Below are 15,930 nucleotides of genomic sequence, written 5' to 3' on the forward strand. Positions count from 1 at the left end.
ACCTCAATTGGCTCCTAGAGCCTGAGCACCATGCATCGACCCATGCACCATTGAGGCACAGGCAGGGTCCCGAGGACAGTCATCTCCAAAGCTCCTCTCTCCTCACCATCCCTCACCACATCTCTCTCCTCCAGCATGCTGAGCACGCTCTCCTTTTACACACTTCAGGGGCTCGACCCCTGAAGTTCTCTGGACCTAGCAGGGTGTAGTCTCAAACCAGGTCCAGATTGCTCCTTGCCCCCTCCCTTTGGGGAAAGGGCATGGTCTTGCTTACCCTGGCTTGCTTCTGATTGGTGGATGGGCTCCACCAATCACAACTGCAGAATCTCAAGCCCAGGACTCATCCAGAACTCAAAAGGTAAGTCTGTTACATAAACACAAGTACTACCCTATGGTGGCATTATTTAGTGTGCATGTGTAGATGCTGATGGGGCTGGTTGGGGCACAAGGGTGCTTCAGTGAGGGAGCTGCCTGCCAGCTAGCCCCACACTGGAGCACCCTCATGCCTCAGCCAGCCCCTCTACAGTATGATGAGCTGGGTCAGGGCAGCCCCAGGCTGGTGAGCTAACACCCTCCACCCTCCCACCCCCCATTCCCCTACCAGCCGGCTGTGCTTTGACCTGGCTCAACATGCTGCAGTCCCACACACGTGTAAATGCAATGTCTGGGAGCAATTAATTTCACATGTAGATGTACCCACAAACAGTAACATTTTTGTCGTATCAATAGCCAAAATTCCTTGTTTTTATTTTCCAACACACCCTGAGCACTCACCCACATTGTAGAAACAAAACATTAATGGGTATCTCACTGGTTTGGGTTTGGGGGAGCACAGAGAAAAAGCAGAATTTAATGGAAGGTACATAGTTAAAATATTGCTTGGATTTGCACTGGTTACCTATTGGTTTCCAGAGATAGATAGGGATGTTAGGCTTTTGTCTTTAAAGCTTTAGTGTACTGGGGACTTTCTACCTGATAGTCTGAAGGCAGCAATTTCAAAACTGCCTAGGCAATTAGGTTTCTAAGTCTTGTTTTCAAAAGTGACTGGCATTAGGAGACCACATTGCATGGAGAGGCAAATAAAACTAATAAAACATCACTTTTGACATTGGTTTGTGTTTATAAACTAAATGTTGCTTCTAATAAAAATAATCCAGAAAATATGCAGCAAGAGCAGTGATTCTTAATCAGGGTGCCCTGGTATCTTGAGATATTTTCTAGGGTGGCATGGGATGCCATGCAGTGCTAGCACTGTTAGATGTTGAAACAGGATTAACAAAATAAGCCCAAATATTTCAAATACAACTCTGTGAAATTTAGGGCTAAAAGAGGATTTTGATTTGAAGCTGAACTGAGCTCTGCTGGTCTCCAAATGTCCTATACTTGCTGTTCCTAATACTAGCCAAAAAAGCAGTCTAAGACAGACAGGTGCCAATCCCTTTGATCAGCTCTGTCTTGCTGAATAGATGCTCATCTTTTTTTCCATCAGTGAAGAGGCTTTTGGGTGGGGCTGAGGCTAGGGTGGGGGGCAGGGGTACTCAGAAAAGAAAATAAAGCTGAGCTCTGTGAGAAGAAATTAAGTAAAGTCCTGACAATATCCAGCTCACTTGCCCCCTTCCTTGCTAAAATTCAAAAGCCAGCTCAGCTCCCACTACTGTTGATTTCACATACAAGTTAAGGAGCACTGGAGGGGGAGACAACCAAGGGTGGTTTCTGCATTAAACAGAGTGACAGGCTGTAGAAGCCAAAAAGTCAGAATGATAAAAATAGTACATATGTAAACAAAGCATATGGAGAAAAGCAAATGCATTGAATTAGGATCCCAATGCTCATGAGAATGGAAAGACATCCACAAACTATTAAAACATTCTACTTGATTTACTGTTGACACTCAAGACAGACAATGATTCACTGCAGTGCTAAATTCAAGTATTATTTATTACTAGCCTCTGGCCTAGAATAGGTCTTGGAGCTGTATCTCTGAAGTTCACATTCTCTCTGATATTTATAGCTACTAAGTCATGTTTAACTTTCAATTAGTGCAAGGAACAATTCTGTGTTAGTGAATAATACTTATCCTCCAAATGTCAGGTGGATTGTTGTACATTGTTTAGTGTTAGACAATGAGTTTAGAGTAGTAAGTGAAGATGAATTTATCTGACTGAAACAGAAAGGGCAATAGGAAACTATGACACACACTAACTTCATAAAGGCTAATTCAGTGTTAGTCAGGGGCTGTGTGTAGACAAAAAAAAGGACTGTGTGTGAACAACACTTTAAAGTGGGCTAAATGCTTTTGCACTACTTTAATGGTGTCTGTGTTTGCATGCCTCAGCAGCATATTTTACATTAATTCTACTAGATTAATTAATTCTACTAATACTGTAGAGGGGCTGGCTGAGGCATGAGGGTGCTCCAGTGTGTGGCTAGCTGGCAGGCAGCTCCCTCACTGAAGCACCCTTGTGCCCCAACCAGCCCCATCAGCATCTACACATGCACACTAAATAATGCCACCATAGGGTAGTACTTGTGTTTATGTAACAGACTTACCTTTTGAGTTCTGGATGAGTCCTGGGCTTGAGATTCTGCAGTTGTGATTGGTGGAGCCCATCCACCAATCAGAAGCAAGCCAGGGTAAGCAAGACCATACCTGCTGTAGGAAATTCATCAGTGTAATGAGCCTTAAATGACTTGGGGTGCAGCAAAATAAAACTCCTTTGAGGAGTTCTAGTTTGCTGCCCCTACAGCCGCGGAGCAAAGCACCAGGCTCCGTGTAGCTCAGGGGCTCTGCAAGAAGCCCTGCAGGCAGCCTGGGAAGGCAGGCTCCACCCAAGAAAAGAGGCAAGCCTGATCTTCCACCCACTCCCCGGAGACTACCTGCCTGCCTGCCTGAGCTGCGTGGGGGCCCAGTCCTTCCCTCTGTGGCTGCAGTGCCCCCTGAGACGGCCTAAGCTAGGTGCCTCTGGGCGGGTGCCGCCTGAGGGGGACTGCTGCTGCCACAGAAGGAAGCACTAGCACCCTCCTCCCCCCTCCCTCAGCCCAGGGATTGTTTCACTCACTGGCAGCTCACTCTCCCATCCCCGCCAGAGAGGCAGGTAAGTCAACAGAGTGTGTGCACGACACAGGGGTTTAATCAGCCCTAAACCGAAGTGATGTTTTTTAAAACCCACCACTTCAATTTAGGGCCCCCGTTTCGTCTACACACGCCAAAAGATGCCAAGCAGAAATCCTTGAAAATGGAATCTCCTTTAATTCACAAAACAATACAGACAATAATTGAGTAAAGCATCATGAATGAATCTATGTTCCACAACTTGTTTAAAATGAACAGCTTCTACAAGAAAAGATAGTTAAGTTTTCATAACAAAATATAGCATTTGGATTTTTTGCTTAGAAATACCAGACTTTTGGTACCAACTTGCAACATGGACATTTTCCCTCGCAACACTGGAATAAGACCATTTAATCACATGTAACTGCCCACCTTTTAGGTGTTTACATTAACTTATTACTGACCTGAGGTGGATTTGAATCTTTACTATTTAAATTGCACTAGAATCCAAAACTTGCTAGTCACTTTCCAAATACAGAGGGAGACACAGTGCCTGGCTTAACAGATCTCAACAGAGAAGCAGGGATATTGGGAAAAGTGATGCAAAATATAAATAAAGTGATCTCAGTGACAAATAACTGATGGACTTGTGTTAATCTGATTAATTTTTTAACATAGACACATGAAATTCACCATATGAGAATATATATACTCTTTACTTAAATCTGTAAATAGCAAACAGACAGGAATGATGTGAGCATTATTCTTGGTATCTCTACAGTTAGGAAGAGACACATGATAGTTTTAGGGAAAATAACATTTTCTGTATTCTGATACTATCTCTTGTTCAATATTAGATGAAACCTACTCTGGTTTTTTGTGATGATGGTATAGGTGATTATGTTTTGGGGGTTTCTTTTTTACTTGTTTACAACTGTCAAACGGTATCATTCCATCTATTTCCCTTGTTTGTCTCTGTCATAAACACATGCCTTATTTCTAGTGATTTGATGCCCCTCTCTCAACCCTGAACCCCATACTTCTATGCTAATGAATAACTCACACCATAAGGACTAAGTACAGACAGTTAAAAAGACCAAAGCTGAAGCCATTCAGTCTTCGCAGGTTAGCTTAAGCTGCATAGATTGAACCAATAAGCAAGTGAACAGATATTCATTTTTGATTCCAGAAATGCAGCCATATGCCTGCAGTGGCCCAGGTCAGAAGCCATGAGTACTAGAGCATGCATCCCTGCTGGGGCAGACAGCTTGGGCCAAGGCTAGCCTGCCTACCCTGCAAGGTAGGGAGCTTGTGAAGGAGGTGCAAAACATCCTGGGATGCTGGAGGACTGTGAGTTAACTTGAATCTGAAGGGGATCTGGGACAGAAGGTCAATAAACCAGTTAAGTCAGATACTACATCCATCCAGGTTTATCTTAAATTGATTTTGGTCATTTTGAATGTGATTTATGTCCGCTGAACTTCTGTTACGTTACAGATTTGAACCAGTTTCTGATCACTTATACCAGTTTATATGCAATTTCTGTCTCTAGCCACGATGTATAACTAAAGATTGTTTATATGACTTTCTCAAATGTTACAGATAAGACGGATTTAAATGAGGCCAGGACAGCATCTTTATGGACCAAAAGAGTAAGGGTGCTTTATACACATGAAGTAATGTGAAAACCATCATCTCAGTGAGCTTTCCAATGGAGAATGGGTGGTAAAATAAGTGTATCCAAGTTTCCAGAGGCAAATAAAGCAAATGCTTACAGTTCTTATTGTAATTTACTAATCAGAGATACACAGTTTTAAGAGGCTAGAACAATATTCATGCCCGCTGTTTAGTGACTGGAAACAAACTAATTACTGTAATGCATACCAAATGAGGAGGCAGTGGCTGTGCTGTATATGGTGGAGGTGGTGTTTCTGTTATTTCTGGATCATCATGTTCACTCTCACTATAGCATTCTGGAGCATAAATATAAAATGAAAGAAAAGTTAGACACTCATTTATTACTTGAACCATCTTGGTAGGTGAAGATCCTTTGCCCAATGCCAAAACCTCATGAGTCAATGTCTGCTCCAGTTAGACCCAACCAACAGACATTCTATGACAACTTGTTTTATTCTAACCAAATAATTATGGTGAAAATCATCAGAGGGTACTCCTATAAGTAGCCTCATAAAGTTCCTTTTATTTATGTGAATGCACTTTCCAAGGATTTGAATAAATGCTGTATTATATTTTGTTTTGCAATTTGGCAAGACCTATCAAAGCAAAATGGAAGTTTGCTCACCGCCTTAATCTGACCAAACAGTGTCACTTCTGGAGACAGAGTGACATAGCTCCCTAAGAAATGAGCTGAGATACATGAAAAAGTAAAAATTTCCCACATGCTATTATAAAAACTTTCATTCAACAACTTCTCTCCATATTGTGGAGTAAATAATCTGTACTAGTAGAATACCCAGACTCTACATTTTTCATTTAATGGGAACAGGGCCCGAAGACCCCAATATCTGTTGAGTCCCCTGCTGAGTAATAGCAATTTTTACAAAATTAAGGGGGTGCTAATTAAAAAAAAGCAGGGACAGAAGTATTTACTGTTGCTATTTAGATGATTTTTAAAAGTAGATTAAAACAAACAAAGCATTCACAAGCATTCATTTGTATAGACAGAATGAGATACACTAGGCAAAATAAAAGATACGTTTGTAAGCAGATAGTCCTACCGTTACCACAAAATAATGCTGTTTTTCCACTGTACTAAAAACTTTCAGCAGCCACCAACCCTGCAAATGTAAACTCTAGCTGACCAAGTGTATACGTTAAAAGACTTTCCTGCATCAACCTCAGAAGAGAGCACACATACACATATATGTGATCTGAGTTTAGGAGTTGCGTGGTTAGTTATATGCAGTTAAAAGTTAAATGAAGACAACATCAGTGGGTACTGTGTGACTAGAGTAACGAATGCCCCTGTGGTTTCAACTGGCTCAAGTATTCTTCACTTCCTTTCCTAAAAGCTGTTGATTGCATAATGTCAATGTGTTGTTAAAGAGGAGCAGCACCAGCCTGGAAGAAATCGTATCTATATATATTTTACTTAACTTTCAGTCAGTTGGTTAAGTTTATGTTCATAAAGCGGTTTGGGATGCTTTGATTTAGTGGTGCCATGCAAGTGTGAAACATTCTGCTAGCATCACCTTTTAGTAACTATCAATTATCACAATTTTCAGAGTTATTAATAATTGAATATTTTCTTTCTTTTTTCTTTCCTATGTATATAGAGAAAACTGTGTCATTTTTTTTGCATCTCATGACTCTATGATCAGAAAAAAATATTGATAGGTAAAAAAAAAATTATGCAAAAGAAAGATCTCAAAACGATGCTGATGAAGTGATGTTTAGGAGGATGTGCCACCTATTGTGATTTTACACAGTTCCCTGATGCTATTCCTGGTAGAACCATAGGATATTATAACTATTGTTTGGCTTGCTGTAAATATTTGCCAGCTGTGTATCACAGTTTTAAATATAATTTAGCATAAAGCATTAAAATGTGATGCAAGTAGAGGGATTTCACAACTCTAAGAAACTATTCACAAATAATTTAAATAACTCTTAATAAGAAAACCTTCTTCAAATTTGTTGCATCTACACAAATGAAACCAGAGAAGCCCTGTTTCTGATACTGTAAATGGATTGGACTGGAGGGCTAAATGCACAGGAAACATACAAAAAAACAGAGTGGAGATCCAAGAACTTCCTCATATGTAGATATGAATTTATGATCTGTGGTACTCATGGAAGAAGTAAGGTGCTGGAAGTTAGGGTGTCCTGGCATTATGTCAGCACTCTCTCAAGCTGTGGGGCATGTCCCACAGAAGAGTGATAGTTGGGTAGAATGGGGGGCCTTCAGTACTGTATATCATGACTTCAGGGAAGCAAATAATTATGTATTGTTTTTGTTTCCCTGAATGGGGGTCCACTCTCAAAGGTTTTCAAAATGTGAGACAATGTTATGAATGCTCTAATGATGAAGCATTGGAAACTTTATCACCATCACAAGCAGTTAGATAGGCAGAGCTGAATGTATAGTTTTCATTAAGCACAGCTGACTTTTATTTTTAATAGCATTCTTCTTTTCCTTATTCTTCTCTTACTGCAACTGTTACTACTATTACAATCAACACAATCAAGCATACATTAGCTCTTATTTGGTTTTCTAATATGAAGTGATGACCAGTCAAGTTATGTTCACCATTATCTTTCATTCAAGCCATTCTGTTATTCATGGACAGGTCAAGCAGAATTGGACACTTCTCCAAGTAAAAGGACTAGATTTACCCTACTATACAGTCTAACATTCAACACAGCAATCTTTCCACCACTTTTCCCAGACTGCTCTGCTCCATCAATTGGCTGGAGAAGAGAAAAAAGCAGTCGGGAAAGAGATCAAAAAAGGCATATGCCTGCAGAAAGTTAGAGCAAACTGGGAGTGGCAGTGTTTTGTTACGAGAAAGAACGAAAAACATTCTCTAACCCAATCAAGGTAAAGGAAGCAGAGGGAGACAATGATACATCAGGCTCCCTAGAGGATCATAATCAATCATTTTTATCAGCACACAGCAATTTGTATTATCACAGGACATGGCATTGAGCAAGGTCAGTAAAATTAATGCTAGCATTGTCTTACAAAATCCTGTCTGTAAGTTAACTGTATTTGTGGATGTAGCGGAGGACTTATGTGAATGAAAGTATTAATTTGGTGCCCAAACACAAATAAGGTGAGTCACTTAGGCAATGATCTCCTTGGAGACAAGTACCTGTTACCTTATGTCTACAATGCACATTTGCTGTAGTAATAAATAAACAAACAAAGGAATAAATAAATAAAAGGAGACTCTTAGAACGTATTAATTCCACAAGTATCAGATTATTAATTATGGCATCCCAGTTGGTCTGAAAAAATCAAATATTTCAGGACACTATTAGGTTATGGTGCTATTAGAAACCTGCAGCAGGCAATATGACATTAGATTATACTTTAAAAAGAAAAGAGTTGACAAAAGTCTCACTGTATAAAGAAAACTGCATTTGTTCCATGCCAAAATTGTAAATTTTAAAACATACCTTCTTCATTCTTTCCACTGGTTGCCTGAGGAATCACAGCCAGTCCCAGTTTATTTAGCCACCTACAATATAAGCAGGAAGTAAATACATTTGTAGGGAGATTCATATTTTACTCTCCAGTATATCTTACCATATTCAGGAACGTTACAGATATCACCACAGTTTTTTTTCATGGGGCACTACGTGCTCAGAAGTGCCATCTTTCAGATAAACAAAGGTACAATGCGACAAAAGTCCAATATGACCAAAATCCTAAACTTCATTGGTTTCTTCTCCCAATGCCCATTCCCTGTGGAGTTTTGACACGTGTGAAAAGGGTGCTTGAATACCTGTTACTCCCATTAATTCCAGAAGGCACTCAACACCTCAACAGAGATATACACTTATCAGCTCACAAATTCAACCCTTAAAAACTAAGCAACTTTAAACTACTGTAAAAATCCCCAAATTTCTAAGCTCCTTCTGGGCACTAACTTAATTTAGATACTGTAACAATTTGCCTTTACAGTTTGGTAATCTTGCCTTCTGATTGAGACCACCCAAGCAGAATAGTACTGGGGCAGTAATTAATTGGAAGGCCTCCCTTTTCCCTTCTTCCCCTCCTCCCCACAAAAAAAAATATCTGGTGTTGTAGGGCTGCTGCTGACTGAAGATTGTATACAAATCCCCAGCAGGAAACTACTGAGGGCACTTTGTGGCCAGAAGTGCCATCTTTCAGATAAGAGCTAAAGCAAAGGTTATAAAACCAAAATGAATCATGAATGACAATATGAATGTCCTTCTCAAAGGTTCATGGCACTCTTGCAAGGGCAGGATTGTTAACCAGGATTTCCTGACCAAATTCCAAACGAGCACAAAACATACTACTTCCTATATTACACATAACTTTTGATTTTAGTAAGCTCCACTTCCTGTCACTGTGGGCTGTTAGCAATTGCTGCATTTCCGTCCCTAGGTGGCTGCATTTCCTTAGTGCATGAAGCAATCCCTGGTTATAGTCTGTGTATTTTTCTAATTTATAAATCATTGGGATTCTCTGAGATCTAGGCTGCTGCCTACTCAAAAAATGTATTCTCTAGCTCTTCAAACTAATCTACAAGACCAAAGAGATGGAGAGAAGAGGGAGGACCAAAAACTAACTTCATTAACTGTTAGATGATAGCGGACACATCTACACGAGATGTTTACTGCACGGTAAGCTAATTAGCTGTGCAGTAAACATCTTGGCACCTATACAAGTACTATCCTTCTGCAGAGTAAAAAACTCCACAGCAGCACACCTGTAGATGCTGCCCCATCTGGCTGGGTCCTGCCAGCTACTGTAGCCCCACATGAGAACACCCTTGTGCTCCAGTAAGCCCCTCCACAGCACTGAGCAGGAGGGAGCAGCCCTGGGCTGGCAGGGTGACCCCCGGGCCCTCTGCCAACCAGGGCTGCTCCAACCCAGTTCAATGTGCTGCGATCCTGGATGCATGTGCAAATGACAATAAACTCTGGAGTTTATTGCTCCTGGGTGCATGTTCAAACAGTGCACCTGGGAGCAATAAGCTCCAGAGCAATAAACCCCAGAACTTATTGCTTCACATTAAATTGCACGTATAGACACACCCAGTGTGTCTGATCTTGTTCCCACTAAGGTCAACATATATATGTGCATAACATTTACACATTATAAGAAGCTATTTCCAGAAAAGCAGTTCCAGTTATCTTTGACCTAACTTCATGAAGATTAACATAATGAACAATAAGAATAAAAACTGCAGGAATTTCAACAGAAGATTCTGGCTTAGGAAAAAATGGAAATATAGAAATATATCCATTGTGTACATGAATGTCACACTGGTCAATGTGTGCTACTATTTACTATCCAACACATACAAGGTTTTTGTTTGTCTGTTTTTTGTAGAGTTCATTTTCTAAAATATGTTCTAAATTAATAAAGCAAATGCTTCATGAATCAACCGTTGATGGTTTAATGGATGGATGCATGAAAGAGTTGTAAGCAAAGGCCCTGATCCTCCAAACAGTTATACACATGAGTAACTTCACACACATGAATGCTTCCAGTGACTTCATTGGGACCACTCACACATATAAGTGCTTTCAGGATTTGAGCCAAGAGGACAGATGTTTCTCTGTGTATTTTTAGGGAGACAAGGTTCTCTGGGTAAATGTGATATCTTTTATTAGACCAACTAAATAGTTGGGAAAATTGTTCTTTGCAAGCTTTCAGGTACAAACACCCTTCCTTCAGGCACAGTTGTTGTTTTGTGTGCTCTCCTAGGTGGAATGGAAGCCAGTATGCAAAATACAGGTCTGTGAAAATGCGTAGCAGTGAGGATCAAATGCCCTGTAAGACAACAGGTGCGAGACAGGTAGTTGGCGGGCAGAGAAGGGAGAATTTGAAGGGGTGATAAAATGTAGCTGCTAAAATGCAGACAGGTGACCTGGGGTTATCAGATGGCAGGCAGGTTATAATGTGCCATTAATCCAATATCTCTATTTAGTTCATGATTTTTTGTATCCAGCAGATTTATGAAGTAAAGTTCATAGACTCATCTACGAAAGGTGTTTTGTAAATTCCGTTTGAGGATTAGAACTGAGAGTTTCAAGGGAGGGTGGTTATCTTGTAAGAAGTGTGTACCTACCAGTAATTGGGTATTTTTGTCTTTGATAGATTTTCAGTGTGCGTTCATTTTGGCGTGCAGTTGTTGTTTGGTTTCTCCTACATATTTTCCATCTGGGCATTTAGTGCACTGAATGAGATGCATTACATTTCTGGAGGTGCAGCTGTAAGATCCAGGAATGGTGATCCGTTGTGGGGTGTAGTTATTGTGGGGGTGATGGAGATGCATTGGCAGGTTTCACATTTCTTTTTCTGGCATGGTCTGGATCCATTCACTGTGCCTTGGGCCATAAGAAGTTTGCTTCTGGTGATGAGGCTGGTGAGGTTCAGTGCTTGTTTAAAGGCTCAGATGGGTGGTTCTGCAAAGATGTCTTTAAGAATTGGGTCTTCTTCTAGTATGGGTTGCAACTGTTTGAAGATTTTCCATATAGGTTCCAGGGAAGGATGGTATGTCATAACTAATGTTGTGCGATTCATGGGAATTTTCTTTTTGTACTGCAGCAGTTTTTCACATGATATCCAAGTGGCTCTTTCACAAATGTGATCCATCTCTCTGGAGGAGTGTCCTTGTTGGGTGAAAGCCTTTTTAAGATCTGTACGGTGATGATCGCAGGTATTCTCAGTGCAAATTTGGTAGTATCAGAGGGTCTGGATGTGTATTACAGCTTTCTTGGTGTGTTTAGAGTAATTGCTGGTTCTGTGTAGATATGTATGTTGGTCTGTGGGTTTCTTGTATATGGCAGTTTGTATTTTACCATTCTGGATACTGATCATAGCATTTTGGTGTGCATAGCTGTGCCCATGGTCTGGAGGAAGTGTTTCTGGTTAAAGTAGAAGTCATTGTGCAAGAGGATGAAGTGTATAAGTTCAGTAATAACTCTAGGTCTGTACTTCTGAGTTGTAATCGTGCTCTTGAAGATAAGTAAGGAAGGCCTAAATGCCATCCTCGTGTGGGAGGTTGGGATATAAGCTGGTAACATCCATAATGGCTAGGAGGGTACTTCTGGGAAAGTGGTCTATGTTTTTAAGTTTTCATAGAAAGTTTGTCGCGTCTTGGACAAAACTCAGTCTTTAGTTCCAAAGTCTGTCTGGGTTCCCTTGTTTGTGGATTTTGCAGAGCATGTAAAAAGTCCCTGGATTGGGTAGTGGCAGGATCAAGTGTTATAGTTTCTCTTATAGTTCAGATGGAAACGATGTGATGCTGGTTTGGAGTTTTAAGGTATGTTTTTTTGAGCATCTATGTGATTATGTATGTATTTTATAACATGTATATTATACATTTCTAGGTGGGGGGAGAAATAAATATTAAAACAACAATCAGAAATTAAATACTACAATACAGGATAGGTTGCTAATACTAATACTAATATTAGGCTTGATTCTATTTCCTAGCATACAGTACTGCTCCCTATTCTTCTAACAATGTGGGTAACATGTAATAATATAGCAATTTAAAGCTTTGGGTCATGAGAGGGAGACTTACTGCATGGGAATGGGCTTCAGCTGATGTTTCATTTATCCACTCCTATATTTGAAACTTTAAGATTGTTACTATTTAAACCCATTTAAATCTGACGTAAACTTTAGGCAAGACTGTTTACAGATACATCAGTTCAACTGAAGTGCATCCCTAAGCATTATGTCCCCCTCATTCTTTTAAGCTGGTATATCATTATGCCTGCCTACATCCTACATCAGTTCAATATGACTCATAGAAAAGTGGTATATTTTAAAACCGGTATAATTTTTTGTCTATCCACACTCTAAGTTCCAAAAGGTACTAAATAATTCTATAGCAATTTACATTTCCAGAAGCATACTGTGACGGGGCGGGGCTCCCGGGGCCGAACTCTGTGGCCCGCCCGCCTGTCACCGTGACAGCAGGCCTACTCAGGGCCAAGCTCTTCGTGGCCCGCCCGCTTGTCTCTGGGCAACCGCCCGCTTATCTCGCCCGCCACACCTTTGATGATAATTAGTTCAATTAAGATGATAATTAAGTGGGAGGCTACCCATTGTAATGCCCCGATGCCAAGGGGCGCTCTGCGGCTCCGACCTCCCCTAATACCACAGCCCAAGCCTCGCAGATGGCATCACGGTGTTCTTCCTCACCGGCCCCCGCACTGGGCCCCAGAATCTTCTATGCAAGACCCCACTATGGTCTTCTCTACTCAGGCAGCCACTCCGCCGTCATCTGGGCTACCTCACCCCCCCGAAGCTATCTTCCCCTCTCGGGTGTGGTTCCCCCGGAACCTTCGGCTACCTAGCCCTGGCCCACCTCAAGGCCAGTCGGGACCCCAGGCCCCCGGCTCTTGGGCGTCCCTCGCGGTGGGCCCCCGGCCCTTTTGACCCTCACTGGTCCTGGCCCCAGCATGGGCCAGTCGAGGGGACTCTCCCCTTCGGGCTGGGTCTCTCTAGCCACTCACTAACACTGGGCCTCACCGTGCCACTACTCCCTTCCTCCTAGGAGCAACCGCGGCACCTCGCCCACATCACTCCCACTCTTGGGGTCCGCCCTCTCTGGGCCCCTCACAAACACATGGCCCTCTCGGCCCTCATAACACTGGCCCTCATCCAACTCAGGGGTCACCCACCCGGTGGTGGTGGGAGCTAGGGGTTAAGGCGCCCCGACCCGCCTTTCACCGGGGTGATCACTGGCCTGGTATTTCCTGGGGGCTCCCGCACCACTGAGAGCCCCACCAGACCACCCACTCCTGGCAGGGTGCAGTTTCAGGTTATGCCCAGGACCAGGAGCCTCCTGCCAACCCCTTACAGCTCCCCCTTACCTCCGGGTCGTACACAGCAGCCCTACAGCCAGGCAATGTTGCTGCCTGACCTCCTGCAGCCAAACTGCCTGGTTTATATAAGCCTCAAAATGTCTGCCACAATCAGGCACCTGGAGGCTGCCGGCTCCAGGCCCTTAAAGTGGCAGGAGCACCCTGTGCTCCGCCACACATACAAACTATTCAGCCTTTTCCCTCCTACTGTGAGGTCAACATGCATTATTAGCCAATTTTTCCAGATAGGAAAAACAGAGGCAAAGAAGTTAGAATAATTTACCAAGGATCACACCGAAGTTTAGAGTCAGAACCAGGATTTAAATCCTGACCTTCTAGCCACCATAGGCCATTGTCTAAACCAGGGGTTTTCAACCTTTTATAGCCTAAGTACCCCCAGCAGTCGAATGCTGAGTGGGGGCGGGCAAAGGGTTAGCGTGCAGCCAGATGCCAGGTGGGGTGTAGCACATGGCTGGACATCAAGCAGGGAAGTAGAGATGGCACGTGGGCAGGCAGGGACAGAGCGCCACTGCCACCTCCCAGAAACAGGGGCAGGGTAGGGCAGGAAAGTTCATCAGGCTGGGGTGAGGGCAGCAGCGCCCCTCCATGAGGTAGGGAAGCCCACTTGGCTGGGGTGTGGCAGCAGCCACCACTATGTGCAAGCTTCCCCACCCTGCAGAGGGTGCTGCTGCCCTCGCCCTGCCCAAGCCCTACTCCTGGAAGGCAGCGGTGTTCCATCCCTGCTCACCCACTTGTACCCCCTAGGACCGGACTAGTATCCCCAGGGGTACACATACCCCTGGTTGACAACCCCTGGTCTAAGCCTTCAGGTCATGATACTTCTCAAAGAAGTGGTTTATTATTTCTGAAGAGTTTACATAGTTCTTTACAGATCTATAAAAGCAGCATCCCTACCTTAAATTGCATAAAACTTAAATTGGTTGTGGCATAGAGCATATGAATTATATGCAACTCAGACAGCATAGGATGCAAAGCTGAGTCAAGAGTGAGTGAAATATTTGTGTGAACTGTTTGTTGACCTTGTTTTATTTGCTGTTCATTAGGATCCATGGCCGTGTGTAGACAAAACAAGAGGCATGTGTGCACAACACTTGAAAGCAGGTTAAATGCTTTTGCACCACTTTAATGGTGTCAGTGTTTGTGTGCTTCAGCGGTGTATTGTGCATTAATTCCAGCCACTGTAGCAAATTTGGCGGTGTAATGCACCTTAAATGACTTGGGGTGCAGCAAACTAAAACTCCTCCTCCTTCACTCCCTACAGCCACAGAGCAAAGCACTGGGCTGTGTGCAGCTCCACACCTCTGTAGGAAACCCTGCAGGCAGCCTGGCAGCAGCCCAGAAAAGCAGACTGACCAAGAAAAGCAGTGAGACTGATCTCTCCCCACACCCAGAGCCTGCCTGCCTGCCTGCCTTCCTGAGCTATGCAGGGGCCCAGTGCTTCTCTCTGCAGCTGTGGTGCCCCCCAGGACTGCCCGAGCTGGGTGCCTGCAGGCAGGTGCCACCTGTGGGGGGGGCCACTGCTGCCACAGAGGGAAGCCCCAGCCCCACGGAGGGAAGCTCAACCAGCCGGCAGCTTGCCCTCCCCTCCCCGCCAGACAGGCAGGCAAGTCATCAGGCTGTGTGCATCACACAGGGGTTTTTTAGAACCCACCACTTCAATTTAGGGGGCCTCATTTCATCTACACACGCCCAAGAGTGAAGTTTTATTCCTATTCATAGACACCAAAATTGATTTAATCCAAAAACATTATTAATTTTGTGCTAAAGTAAAGGTCTTGGCACACTGAGAGCTCTTTACAGATTTTTAGCTCTCCACTTAACAACTCAAACTACTGAAAAACATTTCAGAAATGAAACAGAACCACACCAAATTTGATGAGCATTCCAAGCCATCTTACAGATAGGAACAAAAATGTTCTTTTATTTTGCCCCATAATTTAAGTAAATCTTAAAACTTTAAAACTCTTTGCCTGATATTTACCAAATTTCCTAGAAAATCTCTACCCTAATAGTAGATGCAATATGCAAAGTTTCAGAAAGGTTTATTTTTGTAAAAATTGAGAGTCAAATGAAAATTAGGCTTATAACGAGATCTTAATTCCAGCCTTAATTATAGAGCATAGACTGCCACCGCTAGAGCACAGATGTTTATTTTGAATTTGTACAGACGTTAACCACAGCAACAGCCACACACAAAAAAAAACCCACCAAACTAAAAATATCCCAGAATTACAATAGCTACTTTAAAGCTAAAGAATCCTTATCTATGCAAATAAAATGGTTTTAGATCATTCTAAACAGAATTAGAGGTGGTC

General features: G+C 42.7%; 1 protein-coding gene across 3 annotated transcripts in view; it reads right to left on the bottom strand.

The window, feature by feature from the left end:
• The window catches only part of IPCEF1 (interaction protein for cytohesin exchange factors 1), a 126,631-nt gene that overhangs the window by 30,718 nt on the left and 79,983 nt on the right, over positions 1 to 15,930 (bottom strand). For all 3 annotated transcript variants that reach the window (XM_059714218.1, XM_059714211.1, XM_019479797.2), the window contains 2 exons: positions 8,195 to 8,256; positions 4,937 to 5,025 (listed from right to left, as the gene is read on the bottom strand). In XM_059714218.1, coding sequence (XP_059570201.1) covers positions 4,937 to 5,025; positions 8,195 to 8,256 — 151 coding nt within the window. The remainder of the gene's footprint in view (positions 1 to 4,936; positions 5,026 to 8,194; positions 8,257 to 15,930) is intronic.

This window comes from Alligator mississippiensis, chromosome 1, assembly GCF_030867095.1.
Source record: "Alligator mississippiensis isolate rAllMis1 chromosome 1, rAllMis1, whole genome shotgun sequence".
Taxonomy (NCBI): Eukaryota; Metazoa; Chordata; order Crocodylia; family Alligatoridae; genus Alligator; species Alligator mississippiensis.